Genomic DNA, 14,810 nt, shown 5'->3' on the forward strand with positions numbered 1-14,810 from the left:
TAGATTCACATATCCAGTCCTGTTTTTGTAAATATGTACATTTTGTCTGTGGTCGCAATATACAGAAATGATGTTTAGCCAATCACCTTTTCACTCGGCAAACAGTTAGTCAACTACTGGTTGATGGAAACTGGACAACGTTTAGCCAACACATCATGTGCACTATCAGCTATCAGCATCATGAAACTTTTGTCAGCGCCTTATCCAACCTGATTTATAACAGTCAATGCTTGGATTTGAATTTAATCTACAGTCAAAGGAGTTGAAATGTGAAGACAGTGCCCCTTATATTGTACCATAGTCTAGTATACTATAACATATATGTCATCTCACCTCCTGTTGACTACTGAGTGTGTCTAACTGTTTGGCATCTCTCATGAATAATTGATAGTCATACATTTGATCCAAGTCATCTTTCTTTTGCTGCCAATTAGCATGTAGCTGCTCACGGTCTTGTAAGACAGCATCTAGCTTCTCTTTGATCTGTTGATGAAGTACAGATAGTGAATGCAAGGAGCTAGAAATAACTTGGAATACATGAGAACATGGCACATATATCAAAACACAGTAATTGCTCAGCTGTATTTTCAAACTTCATGTCATCTGATACACATGCAGCTACACAAAATATATCCAAGATTTGAAGAAATATGGTTTTTTGATATATATTTATCAACAGAGTTAAACACTGATTTTTCAAAATATCAAGATCATGTAATTAAACATGTAGCTGATACTATTCAGACAATTACTGATCTGACTTACTGAAAAGAAGTTTGATATATTTCATACTAGGTGTCATCAACACATGAATATGAAATAGGTCTAGATTTAACATACACCGAGTCCATTCTCCAACATACATAATGTGCACTACATACTATTTACTATATGCTGTCATATCTCTAAATGTAGCAACAAAGTTACAACCACTAGTTGAGATGTGTCTGCTAACAGACAGAATGTTAACTATTATTACATCTAAACAATGTTGACCAGTTTACCTCATCACTTGCATAATGTTGTTGGTCTATCAACATTTCACCAGTCTGCACTACTGCACCAAAACTGTCTTCTCTGGCATCAATCTCAGCTTTCAGTTGGTCATTATTGTTGACCAAATCTTTAACACTGGTCACATCTCTGACTGGTTCCTCTGTCATGATTTCTCTGTTGATCTCCTCACACCATGCACTTAGGTCACGACACTGAAATGGAAATTATAAAAGTCAAGTGATTTACATAATTTCCTATTCCATAACTTCTCTCCATGTTTTTGTTGATCATTTTTCTTGATTCTGTTTTTGAAGTAAAATCAGTATGTGTCTCCTTTCTTTATCACTGTTGATTACATCAACACACTCTTCAAGTTTCTCTATTGAGTAGTTATCATTGTACTTGGCTTGTCCTTCCTCCTCCAAACTTAGCTATTGATAAGTGGTAGAACTCTAACTCTAAGCACCACGGAACATTGTGTAAGTTTTGATATTTGTCACCATATAAGTTTGTTAGATAGATAAATAGATAGGAAAGTATTATCTCAATAAAACACTTACCGCAGCAAGGAATTTCTGGAAATCCTGTGAAGCCATCAGTAAATCTTTTCTTTTCTGTGCCTTGTCTTGTAAGTCATTCCAGGCAGCTAACACTGCTTCCTGCTGTTCTGCTATATGTTCAGCATGTTCACCGGGATAAGCCTCCTGTAGTCTGGCTGAGTCATCAAGCAGAACTTGTAACTACAAGAAACATAAAACAACAGCTATGAAATCACATCCCTTCCTGACTATGATGACGCCTCTCATAATTTATAAAGGCACAAAGAAGGAAATGTTTCCTCAAACTATACATGATTGCTTCTGATCTGAGACAATATAAGTATGGTCTGATAACCTTTATATTGTAAATTACTCTATTATTTCAATATTCATCTTCACATTTACATAATGTCTTGCTAATATTGCACACTAATAATGGTACTTAGAAATGATTTCTCACTATCTTGCATGACTACATTGTATTGCTTGGCTTTTTTCAACAACTACAGCCTACCTGTCCCTCTAGAGCCACCAAATCACTTTCATACACTTCATGTTTCTTTATCAATCCATTCACACTGTTCAAGTCTTTGCCGAGATCCTCAGGGATTGCAGCTTCTTTCTCCTGTTGTCATAAAAATAAAAAACATTAATCAGTTATTTGGGGATCTGAACAATTCTACAGTAGAAATAGCTTTATTTGGACATGTTAGACTCTTGACCAATCAGAGAATTCCAACTCTGTACATCCTAAATCCGATAGCCTAAGTGAATGTTGTTATCTGGAGAGCAGTCACTAATTGGTAGCAGCTATATGATTTTAACCACCTGTTGTGCTGGTTATTGCCAGGTGTTTAAATATCAAAACAGAAATTATAAAGAAAACAGTCAATGCAGTGTCAATCAAAAGTTGTGAGAAATGACACCCACATCCTACATGTAATAGTCTTGATAATAAGAATGACAGGATAAAAGTAAATGATTGATGGTGACATGTACCTGTATTCTAGCCAAAGCATCAGCTACATCTCTATTGAATCGGTGGATTTCAGCAGCAGCCTGTAATCCTCCGTCTCTACTGTCAATATGCTCCAACAAAGTCTGATAACCAGCCCTGTACATAGACAATAATATCATATCATGTTAAAATAAAGTCTGATAACCAGCCCTGTACATAGACAATAAAGTCTGATAACCAGCCCTGTACACACACAATAATATCATAAACGAAATACTACATTAAGACATGATTAATAATTGTCATGAATGAAACCTAAAATGTCATATATTAAATCAAATTCCTTACCAATGTATTGGATATAATGTTTGTCAAATTGACTATCTTTTCCTAGAATCTATTACAAAAAGGACACACTGTGGAAATTGTAACAAAATATTTTGAAACTATTTAGTAGAGACATCACTTGATTTTCTCCATATGAAAGTTGAGTAGAATACATTCCTGTGCAGACACAGCAACTGTAGACATTATGCTTACTTGAGGGCATCTTGTTTCTCAGCAATAATTGGAGTCTCAGGATGTTGGTCTTCTATCAGCTGTCTTGCTAGCTCTTCACATTGGGCATATCTCTCTGATCCAGCATCAACGTTCCTCTTGAAATCATCAAATTTCTTTTCCAGAGCCTAGAAAGCCAATCAAAATGAACATTTCATGAACTGCCACTAAAAATGGGCAAAATAATACCACAAAATATTGCCATAACTAAAATTAAGCTTTGATTTATTTTCAGATATTTCTTTTGATAGAAATAACACTTAGATTTACATTATTTTAATTATATTTACACAGTTCACATTTTAATCAAAGATCTTATAAAAACTTAATGCATTATGTAAAGGCAACCATACAGCTGTGCATTACATCTTGAAATTCTAGTATTTCTCAACAACTATTTTCACTCCCTTCTCCCTTCTTTTCTAATGGTAATCATATGTATATGAAAACCTACCAGCAAATGCTCATAGTCTTGTCCAAAGTCTTCAGCAGTTGCAATTTGATCTTGGTCAGCAATCCATTCTGCCAAGTCATCACTTTCCCTGGCATATTCATGAAACCTCTTGGATTCTTCCAACTTAGCTCTCCTGATAGCAGCAGCCTTGGCCAAGTCAGCAAGCTGTTTCTGTAGTTCCTCCTGTATGGGTTAATTGAAAAAAACAGTTGAAATGGTGTCATTCTTTCAATGTGAATAGTTTCCCTCCTATACAGGAATTCTTTTCTTCAAACTTTGTAAACTATACTGTCCCTTTCCATATATTTGTAAAGTAAATAAAAGTTATTCCATTGAGCCAAGATGGTAGTAAATGATAAAATATTTTGTAGAAATTGAATATCAAAATCACACAAGATGCCATTAGCTTATTTACAATGTCAATAAATCATTAATGTAAAACTGTACAACTCTACTGTTCATCCATACACAAGTTTGCTTCTTCCACTATTGATTGAGAAACATACATGTTTTGAACAAATCACTTGTCCTTCTTTGGTGTCTAACTGGATCTGACAGAATGATCCAAATTTGATTGAGGTGTTGAGTAACCAGAGGTGTGAAAAGGTTAGCTTCAATATATGTAAATTGAGGTGTCAAAGTAATTGTCAGTTTATGTACATCTAACTGTCAACCTTCTGTGATGATGTCACTGCAGATTGGTGGAATGTCATATTTTCCTACATTGGAAGTAAGTGATGGATTGTTGACTTTGATGTACATGAATCTACTCTTCAAGACAAAGATGAGTTCAAAGTACAAAGCAACACTTGTGATTAAAACAACAGTTCACCTCAGGTAATATTGATCAGAAAACCATCCATGACAATTTAGAATAACACATACCTGGCTTTCTGCAATAGCAAAGTCATGACAATTTAGAATAACACATACCTGGCTTTCTGCAATAGCAAAGTCATGACAATTTAGAATAACACATACCTGTCTTTCTGCAATAGCAAAGTCATGACAATTTACAATAACACATACCTGTCTTTCTGCAATGGCTTTAGCATCATTATTACCATTTTCAATCATCTTCTGTGCTTCTGCATTCAAATCACTCACTGTAGCATAGTACGTGTCAATGTCATGTTCCAAGGCCTGCAGATAGAAGTACAAGATTTAGATGTCAACTATCAAACTACCAAACTGAACAGAAAACAAGTTAAACTCTAAAAATCAAGTGCACTGGTTTTCATTTCCACTGTCTCAGGCTAGTGACCAATGATTATTTTTACATGAATCTTTTGAACATTTTGAATATTTTGGTGTTGATCATTTATTTCTGTACTGACTCCTTCAAAATATCCATTGTCTTCAATTTTCCAGAATGACAAAGAAACATGCGATTTAAAACATAAACTAAATTTATGACATTACCTTTTGTTTAGCAAGTGCCTTTTCAGCAGCATCTTCATCTTTACCATAGTCTGTGTTGGCAGCCAAGTCAGCTTTCTCTGCCATCAAGGCTTCTATATCATTAGCATTGGCAAAGTACTGCAGAAAAAGATGTACGAGTGAACAATGAATAAAAACATTACCAGAACACTTCAATAGTCTTAGAAGAACATTGCAAGTGAAATATCTCGTAGCACTGTAGCCATTGATGTCATTGAACCATTGATTCTCTCTGCATCCTTCCTATGTTTTCAAATTCTTTCTCTGTATCCTCTCGTTTTGGTTAATAGTTCTGTATCTGTGCCTGGAGCTCTTCGGAGGATAGGCGCATTATAAATTTGCTTTATTATTATTATTATTACTATTATTATTATGTGACTATGCAAATGAAATAGTGAACATTTCCATGCTTTAAATAATATTCAGTTTGGTGTTTTTGTTTTTATCTTTGTGTGGGTTATTCTACATTCAGTTATGCATATTCCATATTTGAATTCTTTTCTGACCATAATGACAAGAACGTTTATAAACAGCTGTAAACAGTAGATAGGCTATTGTATGTAATAAACATCAGAATTATGTAGAAGTCAATATATATTACTAACTCTTTGTGCCTCAAGAGATTGATCCAGACTATTTCTTCTTGCTCTAGCTAGACCAAAAAGATTGTCCCAGTCATCAGATAGTTCAGCACATTGTTGTTTGATGTCTTCCTTGGCAAAGTGATCACCATCAACCAAACCTTGACCAGCTGCCAAAGTCTTATCAATCATAGGTTGATGGCCAACCATTTCCAACTCCAGTTTCTGAAATACAATGTATAGATCCATCACAATACATTGGGCTGCATTGCAACTTTTTTCCACCACATTCTGTGATCTTCAAAATAAATAAACTCTTCAAAGTTTTCATGTTAGTAATTAAAAACTTGTTATGACTTTTTGATCATTAAAATAGATAGTATTAATATAAGATATTGATACAAGTGTTTGGATCTACCAAGTAATACCCCAGGTATTAATGTTATCAGAAACTAAGAAAACATACCTGGTGTTTTTTGTGTAGAGTCTCTGCAGCATGTAATGTTTTACCATGGTCAGTTGCTGATGCAAACGGCACATGTTCCTTGATCCATTGTTTCTCAGCATCTATATCATGATAAAACTGTTGTAGTTTGAGTGCATCCTCTAACTGTGCTTTACGTCTGGCAGCAGGATCCAGTAAGTTATCGTATCTGTCGAATGAAATACAAAGATAGCCTTAGTACAATGCTACATTCAATGAATACCCCTGGACGGTGGAGATGGTAAATCACCAGACTGAGAAATATTGACGATGCACTCATTGTTTATATTAAAATATAGTCTGCTTTGTTTTAAAAAGAGATCAATTTATCTCTGTCTATCTTCTTTATCTTACTGTATTCAATGTAAGATGTGAATGTTAGGGATAAAGTCTGTAGATCTACTTGAATTACAATTAATTCATCTACATTGAGACAAAAAACAAACTTGTACAATATAATGAAACAATTCTACACATTGCATCAAAACTTATACATGATTCTATCACATGATAACTTGGCATTGATATGAATTGATATGACTTGTCATACCTGTCAGAGAGCTCAGCAGTATTCTGTAGAATTCTGTCAGCATCATAATGGCCTTCATCAGCCAGGTTGTGTGCTTGGGCATTCAGATCATCAATTTTCTGTTTCTGGATTGCCATGTCACCTTCTAACATCTACACAACAAATCACAAAGTGAACATTTTCAAAAATGACAGCAAAAAGAACCTTTACAAATATTTTGTATTTCATATACTTTGCTATAAGGAACCAACACTGGATTCACATTTCAACTTTTATGATAAATGATAGCTGTCCCTAGCAGTAAAAGTTTTGATTGGTGATTTGACTTATGTTCACTCACAGTGGGAAGGTATTCCACAAGCGTTCATGTTTAGATTTGATACTAAAAAGTGGGGTTTTTTTATACTCTTGTTTGTTCATCAACTATTTACAAATTTAGAGTAAACCAATCATAAAACTGTGTAGGAATTGTAGTGGTGATAAAATGACAAAAGTGCAGTAACTATAACTACTTACATGATGCTTCTTGAGTAGATTTTTCACACTTCTTAAATCATGACCCAAATCATCAGATGCCAGCAAGGCTTCTAATTCTTCCAGACTAAGTCCTGTATCTTCTAACAATTTATTGAGTAAATCTTGTTTAGTGGCTTGGTCCAGCTTCTCACTCTTGTCAGAGGAGTCTGAATACAAGGCTGCCCATTTCTCATTAATTTCATCAAGGCGTCTCTGGATGTCATCTGATGCATAATGTTTGTCATCTATCAGTTGTTGTCCTTCCTGTAAATGTAAATCATTGACAGTGTGTGAGTAGGCAGCATATAGCTAACAGTTGCCACCTTTACATTTGAAAACCTTGGATGATATCAATCATGGACAATGCGTGAGTGTTAGTCCATTCTTTCAAAAGACAAGGAATGAATAGAAACACATATCATTACTACCACACTGTGTCTTATAGCCCAAGACTTCTGTAACTGCTGTGAATTGAAATTCATCTAAACATTCATGACAACTACAAATCAGATACTCTATACATTAGCATTATGATCAGCTGAATTGACAATTCCTGTGAAGAGGTCACTGACCTTATTAATCTTAGCTACTTCATCTTTATTAGCAGCTATTTCAGCTTCCAAAGCTTGGTGTCTTTGTAACTGACTTTGTAGATTACTCAGATCTTTGAACGATTCATCCGTGGCTAACTGCTTCTTTTCCTCCATCCAGGATACAAGCTATGAAACAAACAAGATTATGTGAATATTCAGCTGTTGTTAAAATAAAGAATCCAAGAAATATTTGTAGAATTGGGAAAGTGATTTCTTCAATGGCTATCAGTGTCCTTCCTATTGGTAGCAAACTGGTATGTTGTCAACAATTGTTAATGGACTCCTTCCATCTGTTGATATTTTAAAGACCATTCATGTTCTAAGTCTACAATATTGTCTATCAGATTGTGAAATCTGGAATGCAAACTGTTTAAACATATTCATTATACTATGGAGCACAATATTATTTATTGAATAAAATTTTTTATAACATACAAATACATGTTATACACAAAGAACAAATTCATATATTATAAAAATTAGCATACCTCCTCAGCATCACGACAAAATTCATGGTAGGCCAATGATTTGTCCAACATATTTCGTCTTTGTTTACTTTTATCTTTCACTTTCTGTCTTCTGGTCACCACTTCATCAGTTCTACTGGCAATGCTGTTGAAAAGTAATACAAAATTATTATGCCATTCAAATCATTCCATAAAAGTCTTAAGTTTGTGTATAATAACCGTGTTCTAATAATGCAGCTTACTGGCCACAAAACATGAACAAAGTAATGATGTAAAATAGTTTTGATGAAATTCCTGATTGAAAATCAGGCACCCAATAAATCATACTTCACTGACAGCCATATCAATATAGTATACTTTTATTACAAATCCCTTTGACCAATCACACAGAATCTTCCTTTGACCAATCATACAGAATCTTCCTTTGACCAATCATACAGAATCTTCCTTTGACCAATCATACAGAATCTTCCTTTGACCAATCACACAGAATCTTCCTTTGACCAATCATACAGAATCTTCCTTTGACCAATCATACAGAATCTTCCTTTGACCAATCATACAGAATCTTCCTTTGACCAATCATACAGAATCTTCCTTTGACCAATCATACAGAATCTTCCTTTGACCAATCATACAGAATCTTCCTTTGACCAATCATACAGAATCTTCCTTTGACCAATCACACAGAATCTTCCTTTGACCAATCATTATTGTCTTCAACAGCAAAGCACTCTCTGAAGTTGCTTGCTGTGATCTACTCTGATAAAACTTACTGTGGTGCAGCAACAGCAAAGCACTCTCTGAAGTAGCTTGCTGTGATCTACTCTGATAAAACTTACCGTGGTGCAGCAACAGCAAAGCACTCTCTGAAGTTGCTTGCTGTGATCTACTCTGATAAAACTTACCGTGGTGTAGCAACAGCAAAGCACTCTCTGAAGTTGCTTGCTGTGATCTACTCTGATAAAACTTACCGTGGTGCAGCAACAGCAAAGCACTCTCTGAAGTTGCTTGCTGTGATCTACTCTGATAAAACTTACCGTGGTGCAGCAACAGCAAAGCACTTTCTGAAGTTGCTTGCTGTGATCTACTCTGATAAAACTTACCGTGGTGCAGCAACAGCAAAGCACTTTCTGAAGTTGCTTGCTGTGATCTACTCTGATAAAACTTACCGTGGTGCAGCATAATGGTCAGCTTTCTGTAATTTGTCTGCCATGTCTTTCAAGGAATTGATTCTCTCATCTTGTACAGCTAATGTGTTTTCAAAACCATCATGTCTCTTGAGAAGGCCTTCTACATCTTCAACAGTACTCTACAAAACATAATTAATTATATTATATCATGCTTTCTTTATTGTAATCGAACACACTACTTCAATGGAATACACTTCAACAGGTGGGCAAGTAGAACAAAATCACTTTGTGACAGGATCATAATAAACAGCACCACCTATCACAAAGTGAACAAGCCTTACGGTTTAAAATCAAAAGCTCTCAGCTTATCATATTATGTTGTGTGTATTGGTTTAATTTTTAGTACTTACTTCAAAATCACTTTACACTGTTAGATTGAAGAAATAAGATGGACAAGATTTGCCAAGTAAATGTAAACTCAGTATACTTATCCAAAACATGACATTATTGAGTGTTGTGGTAAATAGAGAAATAATTCTAGTACCACTCAGACTAAAAGTACATGTATAAAAGTTTTCAATAGCTTGCAAAATTTGAGACTTACACCAAGATCATTGTATTCCAGGAATGCTTCATGTCCACTTGTGATAGCATCAATATGATCTGCTTCTCTGTTGAATTGCTAGAAATGGAAAATAATGTGGATTTAGCTAAAACCCCTTCAAACTTCTTGTCCACTGAAACTGACACAGATAACCAGTCAGTATCTTACAGTACATTTACCTGTTGAGTCTACATGTACTGTGTCAAGTGTCAAGTTTACTATCAGGACATTCAGTGGTAAGGCTTTTAGGAGACCAGCATCTTGCTTATGGTAATCATGTTTTTGAATTACATGTATAACCAGACGCAGAAGAGTTACCATAGTTACACAAGAACAGTATTAGAACACATGATCTCTTCAATTGTCATGTATCCATAGTTATTTCATTAGTACTATACCTTACATATTTGTAACATCAAATCTTAGTTGAAATTTACCTTGGGACTTGCTATGGTGAAACTGAATTCTAATCTAATTAGATTGGAAAAAAATTTTAAATCATTTTATTCTAGTGCTGGGCTTCATCTGAGAAAAATTCCACAAACCTACGTCTGAACCTCATTACTTTTAGGTCATATAGCCATGGTAATGTAACAGAATACAACTTACAGCAAGTTCAAGACTGTCCTGTAACTGTTTATTTCTCCTGTTCCAATCTTCCTCCATCTTGCGTTTGTCATCATGTAATTTGTTCATTTTATGCCTCACTGTGGCAGACTCTGGAGAAACTTTGAGAACTCTATATCCCAACTCATTCAGATTGTGGAAACTGAAAGAACACACAGAATAAATATGTTATAACTTCACATAGTCATGTCATGCATAATGGAATGAACATTGATAACCACTTGAGGTGTTTTGCACAGTAGTAGAAGACATGATAAGGGTATTACTTGGGACTTGTACTAATAATACCGACAAAACAGTGTTGAGTCTGTTCAATGAAACTCACCACTCGACAATCACAACTTTTCCTTTTAAAATCAAAGTTCACTACTTTTTGTCGACAAACTCTACACTTATTAAAATGTTTACTTACTTATCTTCATGGGCATTCATATCATCTTTGATTTCACTGTGTTGTTGGATCAAGTCCTCCGTTGTTGGTATGTCTCTGGCAAGTTCTGTGTTTGATAACTTGATGGCATTGTTATTACACCACATTTGCTGTAAAGTAACATCAGACATTCACAGTATTAGCCATATTATCACATAAATACGTGTAAATCTTCACCTGTGTGATGTCAAACAGGGCAGATCAATAACTTCAGAATGAAAACCTCATATGATTCTGCAGACTACAAATTCTTGCCTACCTTTAAACTTTGAATGCTCTGAATGTGATATCATCAAAATTATTTCAAGACTGAACCAAAAATTTACAAACTAATTTTGGAAAATGTAAATTTCAGCAGTAAATAAGTACAAATATAGGTTGCATCCTCAACTAGTTCAGTGGACTTTTTTTCATAAATATCTATAATCTGAATGTAACCAGATGATATTCTACCACATAATATCATAGTCTGCAATGGCGTCTACAAACGAAAGTTATCACAGTTTTGCCAGTGGTGGCGCTATGACTCTTGACCTGCACTTTAAGGCTTTTCAAGACAAAAGTGATAACTAGGATTAACTATTTAGTATCTAGATTCAGACATAACAAAATGCAAAAAAATAATAGCATCTCTTCTATATTATCAACATGTTGAAAATCTATGAATTAGTTTGCTGTCAACTATATTTATCAATGGTCCTCACCAGAACTTGAATAGTAACTATAAAATCAGCATCACGTATAAATCTGTATCTGGTGAAATAAAGTTTATTCAACAACCAAACATTTAGTCAATTCAATAACTTACCAGATCCTTGGCATCTGCATGAAATTTACTGATGTCATGTGCTGCATCTAGTCTAGCCTTCCTATCTGCCACTCTGTCTTGCAAGGCTTCCCATAATTCATTGATTTCCTTCTGTTTGGTAGCTATGATGTCAGATTCCCTTGGATAAGAAGTCCTCACACTGAGCAAAGATAGAGACAAGACAAATATTTGGTCACTATCAACAACAACAACAACAACAACAACAACAACAACAACAACAACAACAACAACAACTACAACTACAACTACAACTACTACTACTGCTACTACTACCGCTACCGCTACCGCTACCGCTACTGCTACTGCTACTGCTACTGCTACTACTACTACTACTACTACTACTACTACTACTACTACTACCACTACCACTACTACTACTACTACTACTACTACTACATAGACAATCTTATCATAAATAGCATGGCATCACTTGTAAAAGTGTACCACAGTAAAGTTGAGAGGTAATGACTGAGTACATCAGGTTGTTAGAGAATCAGTCTGGAAAATTTCAAATATACAGTAAATTCTTGTTGCTCTAGATATACGAAAAAGTCACTGACAAATTTATGTATGTGTATATTTGTAAACAAAGTAAGTTCTATGTAGTTAGTAACTGGAGAGGCAATGACAGCCTATGTGAAGTGTCATCTACATCCATAGGGTTATCAAAGAATTTGTTTGAAAAAATCTTAATACACATTTGATTTTTGTTGCTCTGGATAAATTGAAAAGTCTATGTATATGTGTATATTTGAAAACAAAGTTGGCTATAGTTGATAGTGTTAAGTACACAGGGCATTAATTGATGATGGACAAATCTGTGGATATCTCTGTATAACCAAAAATAGTCTTCCTTGTTAACTCATTCATGATAACATATATTTGCCTGTGGGTGGAATATCTGAAGTATTAAACTAAACAACTCACGCTGTAGCCAGGACTCCAAGTTTACTCATCTTATCTTCCACTGGAGCTAACTCTCTTTCTAAATTCTGATGTTTTCTGAGTAATGCTTCTACAGCACTTTGTTCTTTGACCATGTCAATGTCATCGTTGCTAGAAAGTCCTGCCATTTTCTCCAATATCCAGTCTTTAGTTTCATCCCATGTCTGATTGTACAGCTCAATGCTACAACACAAATTACACATTAGTCAAATACACTTCCATAACGTATAGACACAATATTTGCTACAATATTAAAGCATTTATTTTGATACAACTTTTATAGTTTTGGGTTTTTAGTTTATTAACAGAAAACATTTCCTACCTTACTAGTTCCTTGCACATAGAAAATCTTGATCAGTGTATAGTCTCATCAATACTGATGGCAATATTTAAAATAAAGGAAGGCAACAGTGTTCCCCCTAGAAGGTTTGCTGCTTTTGGTAAACCTCTCCCCCATTCACACTCACAATACTATCTGTGTAAGATACAAGTATTTTTTATTCATGCTTACCTTGAGGCACCTTCCATCATCCTTTCCTTACTATCCTTCAGCTGGTTTAATTTTTCCCATCTTTCCTGTATTTCCTTCTGCCTATCCCTGACTTCTTGTTGCTTACTATGCCTGGTTTCCACAAACTCGTCAGCCATGTTGTTGATTTTCTCCATCCTTGGAGTGTTAGCTGCCAGGTCAGTCAACAGATATGCAAATTTCCTCTTTGTTGTCTCCATTTTCTCAGAGAAAGATTCATCCTTTTTAAGAGCTTTCTCCTGAAAGTCCCAAGTTGTTAGAAAGTTAGGCAAATGACTTTCAATAATTATTTAACATGCATGTATCATCTTTCTACACAGTCCAGGAATTCCAATGCATTATGTTCTTACTTTCATGCTTAGAATGCATTCTGTATACCGTCACCTGCATTTCCTACCTGGGGCAAGGAGGGTTGGGGAGCGGGTGTCATCATAGATAGAACAGTCATAAGATATACATATGTTAATTTGAAAAGTAAAAGAAACGACAATGCCTACCATATTTTATGTGCAGGTATTGGGTAGTCATTAAAGAAGTACCAGAGTTGTCAGAAATATGAAATATGTCACCCATCAGGCAATACAATGTTATAAACATATTTATACAAATTACAATATTAGGTTTGTGACGTAAAAATGAGGGAAGGGGGAATAAATGAAACAACAATAACAGATTTCATATCATGTGACACATTAGAAACAAAATTACAACAAAACGGAAGGTATTAAAACATAAAATTACAACAAAACTGAAGGTATTAAACATAAAATTACAACAAAACTGAAGGTATTAAACATAAAATTACAACAAAACTGAAGATATTAAACATAAACTTAAATGACACAGACTACCAATTATCAAAATACCAAAACTAAATGAAGTTTGTGTTTGACATAAAATACATTGAACTTAGATCACTACTGAAAGAGAACTGAGTGAAAATACCAAAAAATTAATTATACTATAGACAATTAATTTAAAAGATAGAAAAAGTGATTAGTCAGAGATAGAAGTACGATTGGCAAGCAGTTGGCAAGGCATTAATATCATAATCATTTAATAGATTTCCTGACGTCACCTACACCATTGCCCATTTTCATGAGTACATGATTTTAATGAAATGAAAGGGATCTTTTGCTGAGATTAAGTGGGTTTTGTAGAACAATGCATAACATGATACAAGATGAACCATGACTGTCTTACTACATCTGGATTTACCTTCATTTTCATGGCAACTTTAAAGGTTTGCTAAAAACAACACAAACACACATTAGTGGTTAACGTGCACATTTTAACTTTTATGTTATTAGTTTATTAATATCTATTAATATTTATTATATGCTAATGCTACCTTTACTATACTATTAAATTCTACTACTGTGATTACCCATCACCAACTACTATTTTTTACACTACGATTTATATAATCTACACTCTAACAATTATTCATTCACTTTTTGCCTTTAATATCATCCTATAACAGAAATAATTAAAATTTGATGAAAATTGATGTAATGGCAGCTATTTGCTAGTGTTTGCTGAGCTTTGGCAAAGTTTCTGCTTGATTAGTATTTTTAGTTGTGATTTTTACAAGAAAT

The 14,810-nt window shown here is 34.5% G+C and overlaps 1 protein-coding gene across 8 annotated transcripts in view; it reads right to left on the reverse strand.

Moving 5' to 3' along the window:
- LOC144453445 (spectrin beta chain-like) overlaps window positions 1-14,810 on the reverse strand; it is an 84,737-nt gene that overhangs the window by 26,627 nt on the left and 43,300 nt on the right. For 7 of the 8 annotated variants that reach the window (XM_078144742.1, XM_078144744.1, XM_078144740.1 and 4 more), the window contains 23 exons: window positions 14,431-14,460; window positions 13,195-13,451; window positions 12,666-12,866; window positions 11,718-11,877; window positions 10,892-11,019; window positions 10,462-10,621; window positions 9,853-9,930; window positions 9,288-9,427; window positions 8,137-8,260; window positions 7,628-7,774; window positions 7,056-7,319; window positions 6,561-6,691; window positions 5,993-6,179; window positions 5,551-5,751; window positions 4,928-5,044; window positions 4,535-4,648; window positions 3,506-3,688; window positions 3,034-3,179; window positions 2,535-2,649; window positions 2,050-2,160; window positions 1,557-1,736; window positions 1,005-1,208; window positions 334-483 (listed from right to left, as the gene is read on the reverse strand). In XM_078144742.1, the coding sequence (XP_078000868.1) occupies window positions 334-483; window positions 1,005-1,208; window positions 1,557-1,736; window positions 2,050-2,160; window positions 2,535-2,649; window positions 3,034-3,179; window positions 3,506-3,688; window positions 4,535-4,648; window positions 4,928-5,044; window positions 5,551-5,751; window positions 5,993-6,179; window positions 6,561-6,691; window positions 7,056-7,319; window positions 7,628-7,774; window positions 8,137-8,260; window positions 9,288-9,427; window positions 9,853-9,930; window positions 10,462-10,621; window positions 10,892-11,019; window positions 11,718-11,877; window positions 12,666-12,866; window positions 13,195-13,451; window positions 14,431-14,460 (3,528 nt within the window). The remainder of the gene's footprint in view (window positions 1-333; window positions 484-1,004; window positions 1,209-1,556; window positions 1,737-2,049; window positions 2,161-2,534; window positions 2,650-3,033; window positions 3,180-3,505; window positions 3,689-4,534; window positions 4,649-4,927; window positions 5,045-5,550; window positions 5,752-5,992; window positions 6,180-6,560; window positions 6,692-7,055; window positions 7,320-7,627; window positions 7,775-8,136; window positions 8,261-9,287; window positions 9,428-9,852; window positions 9,931-10,461; window positions 10,622-10,891; window positions 11,020-11,717; window positions 11,878-12,665; window positions 12,867-13,194; window positions 13,452-14,430; window positions 14,461-14,810) is intronic. The other variant, XM_078144743.1, reaches the window with a different exon arrangement.

This window comes from Glandiceps talaboti, chromosome 2, assembly GCF_964340395.1.
Source record: "Glandiceps talaboti chromosome 2, keGlaTala1.1, whole genome shotgun sequence".
NCBI lineage: Eukaryota > Metazoa > Hemichordata > Enteropneusta > Spengelidae > Glandiceps > Glandiceps talaboti.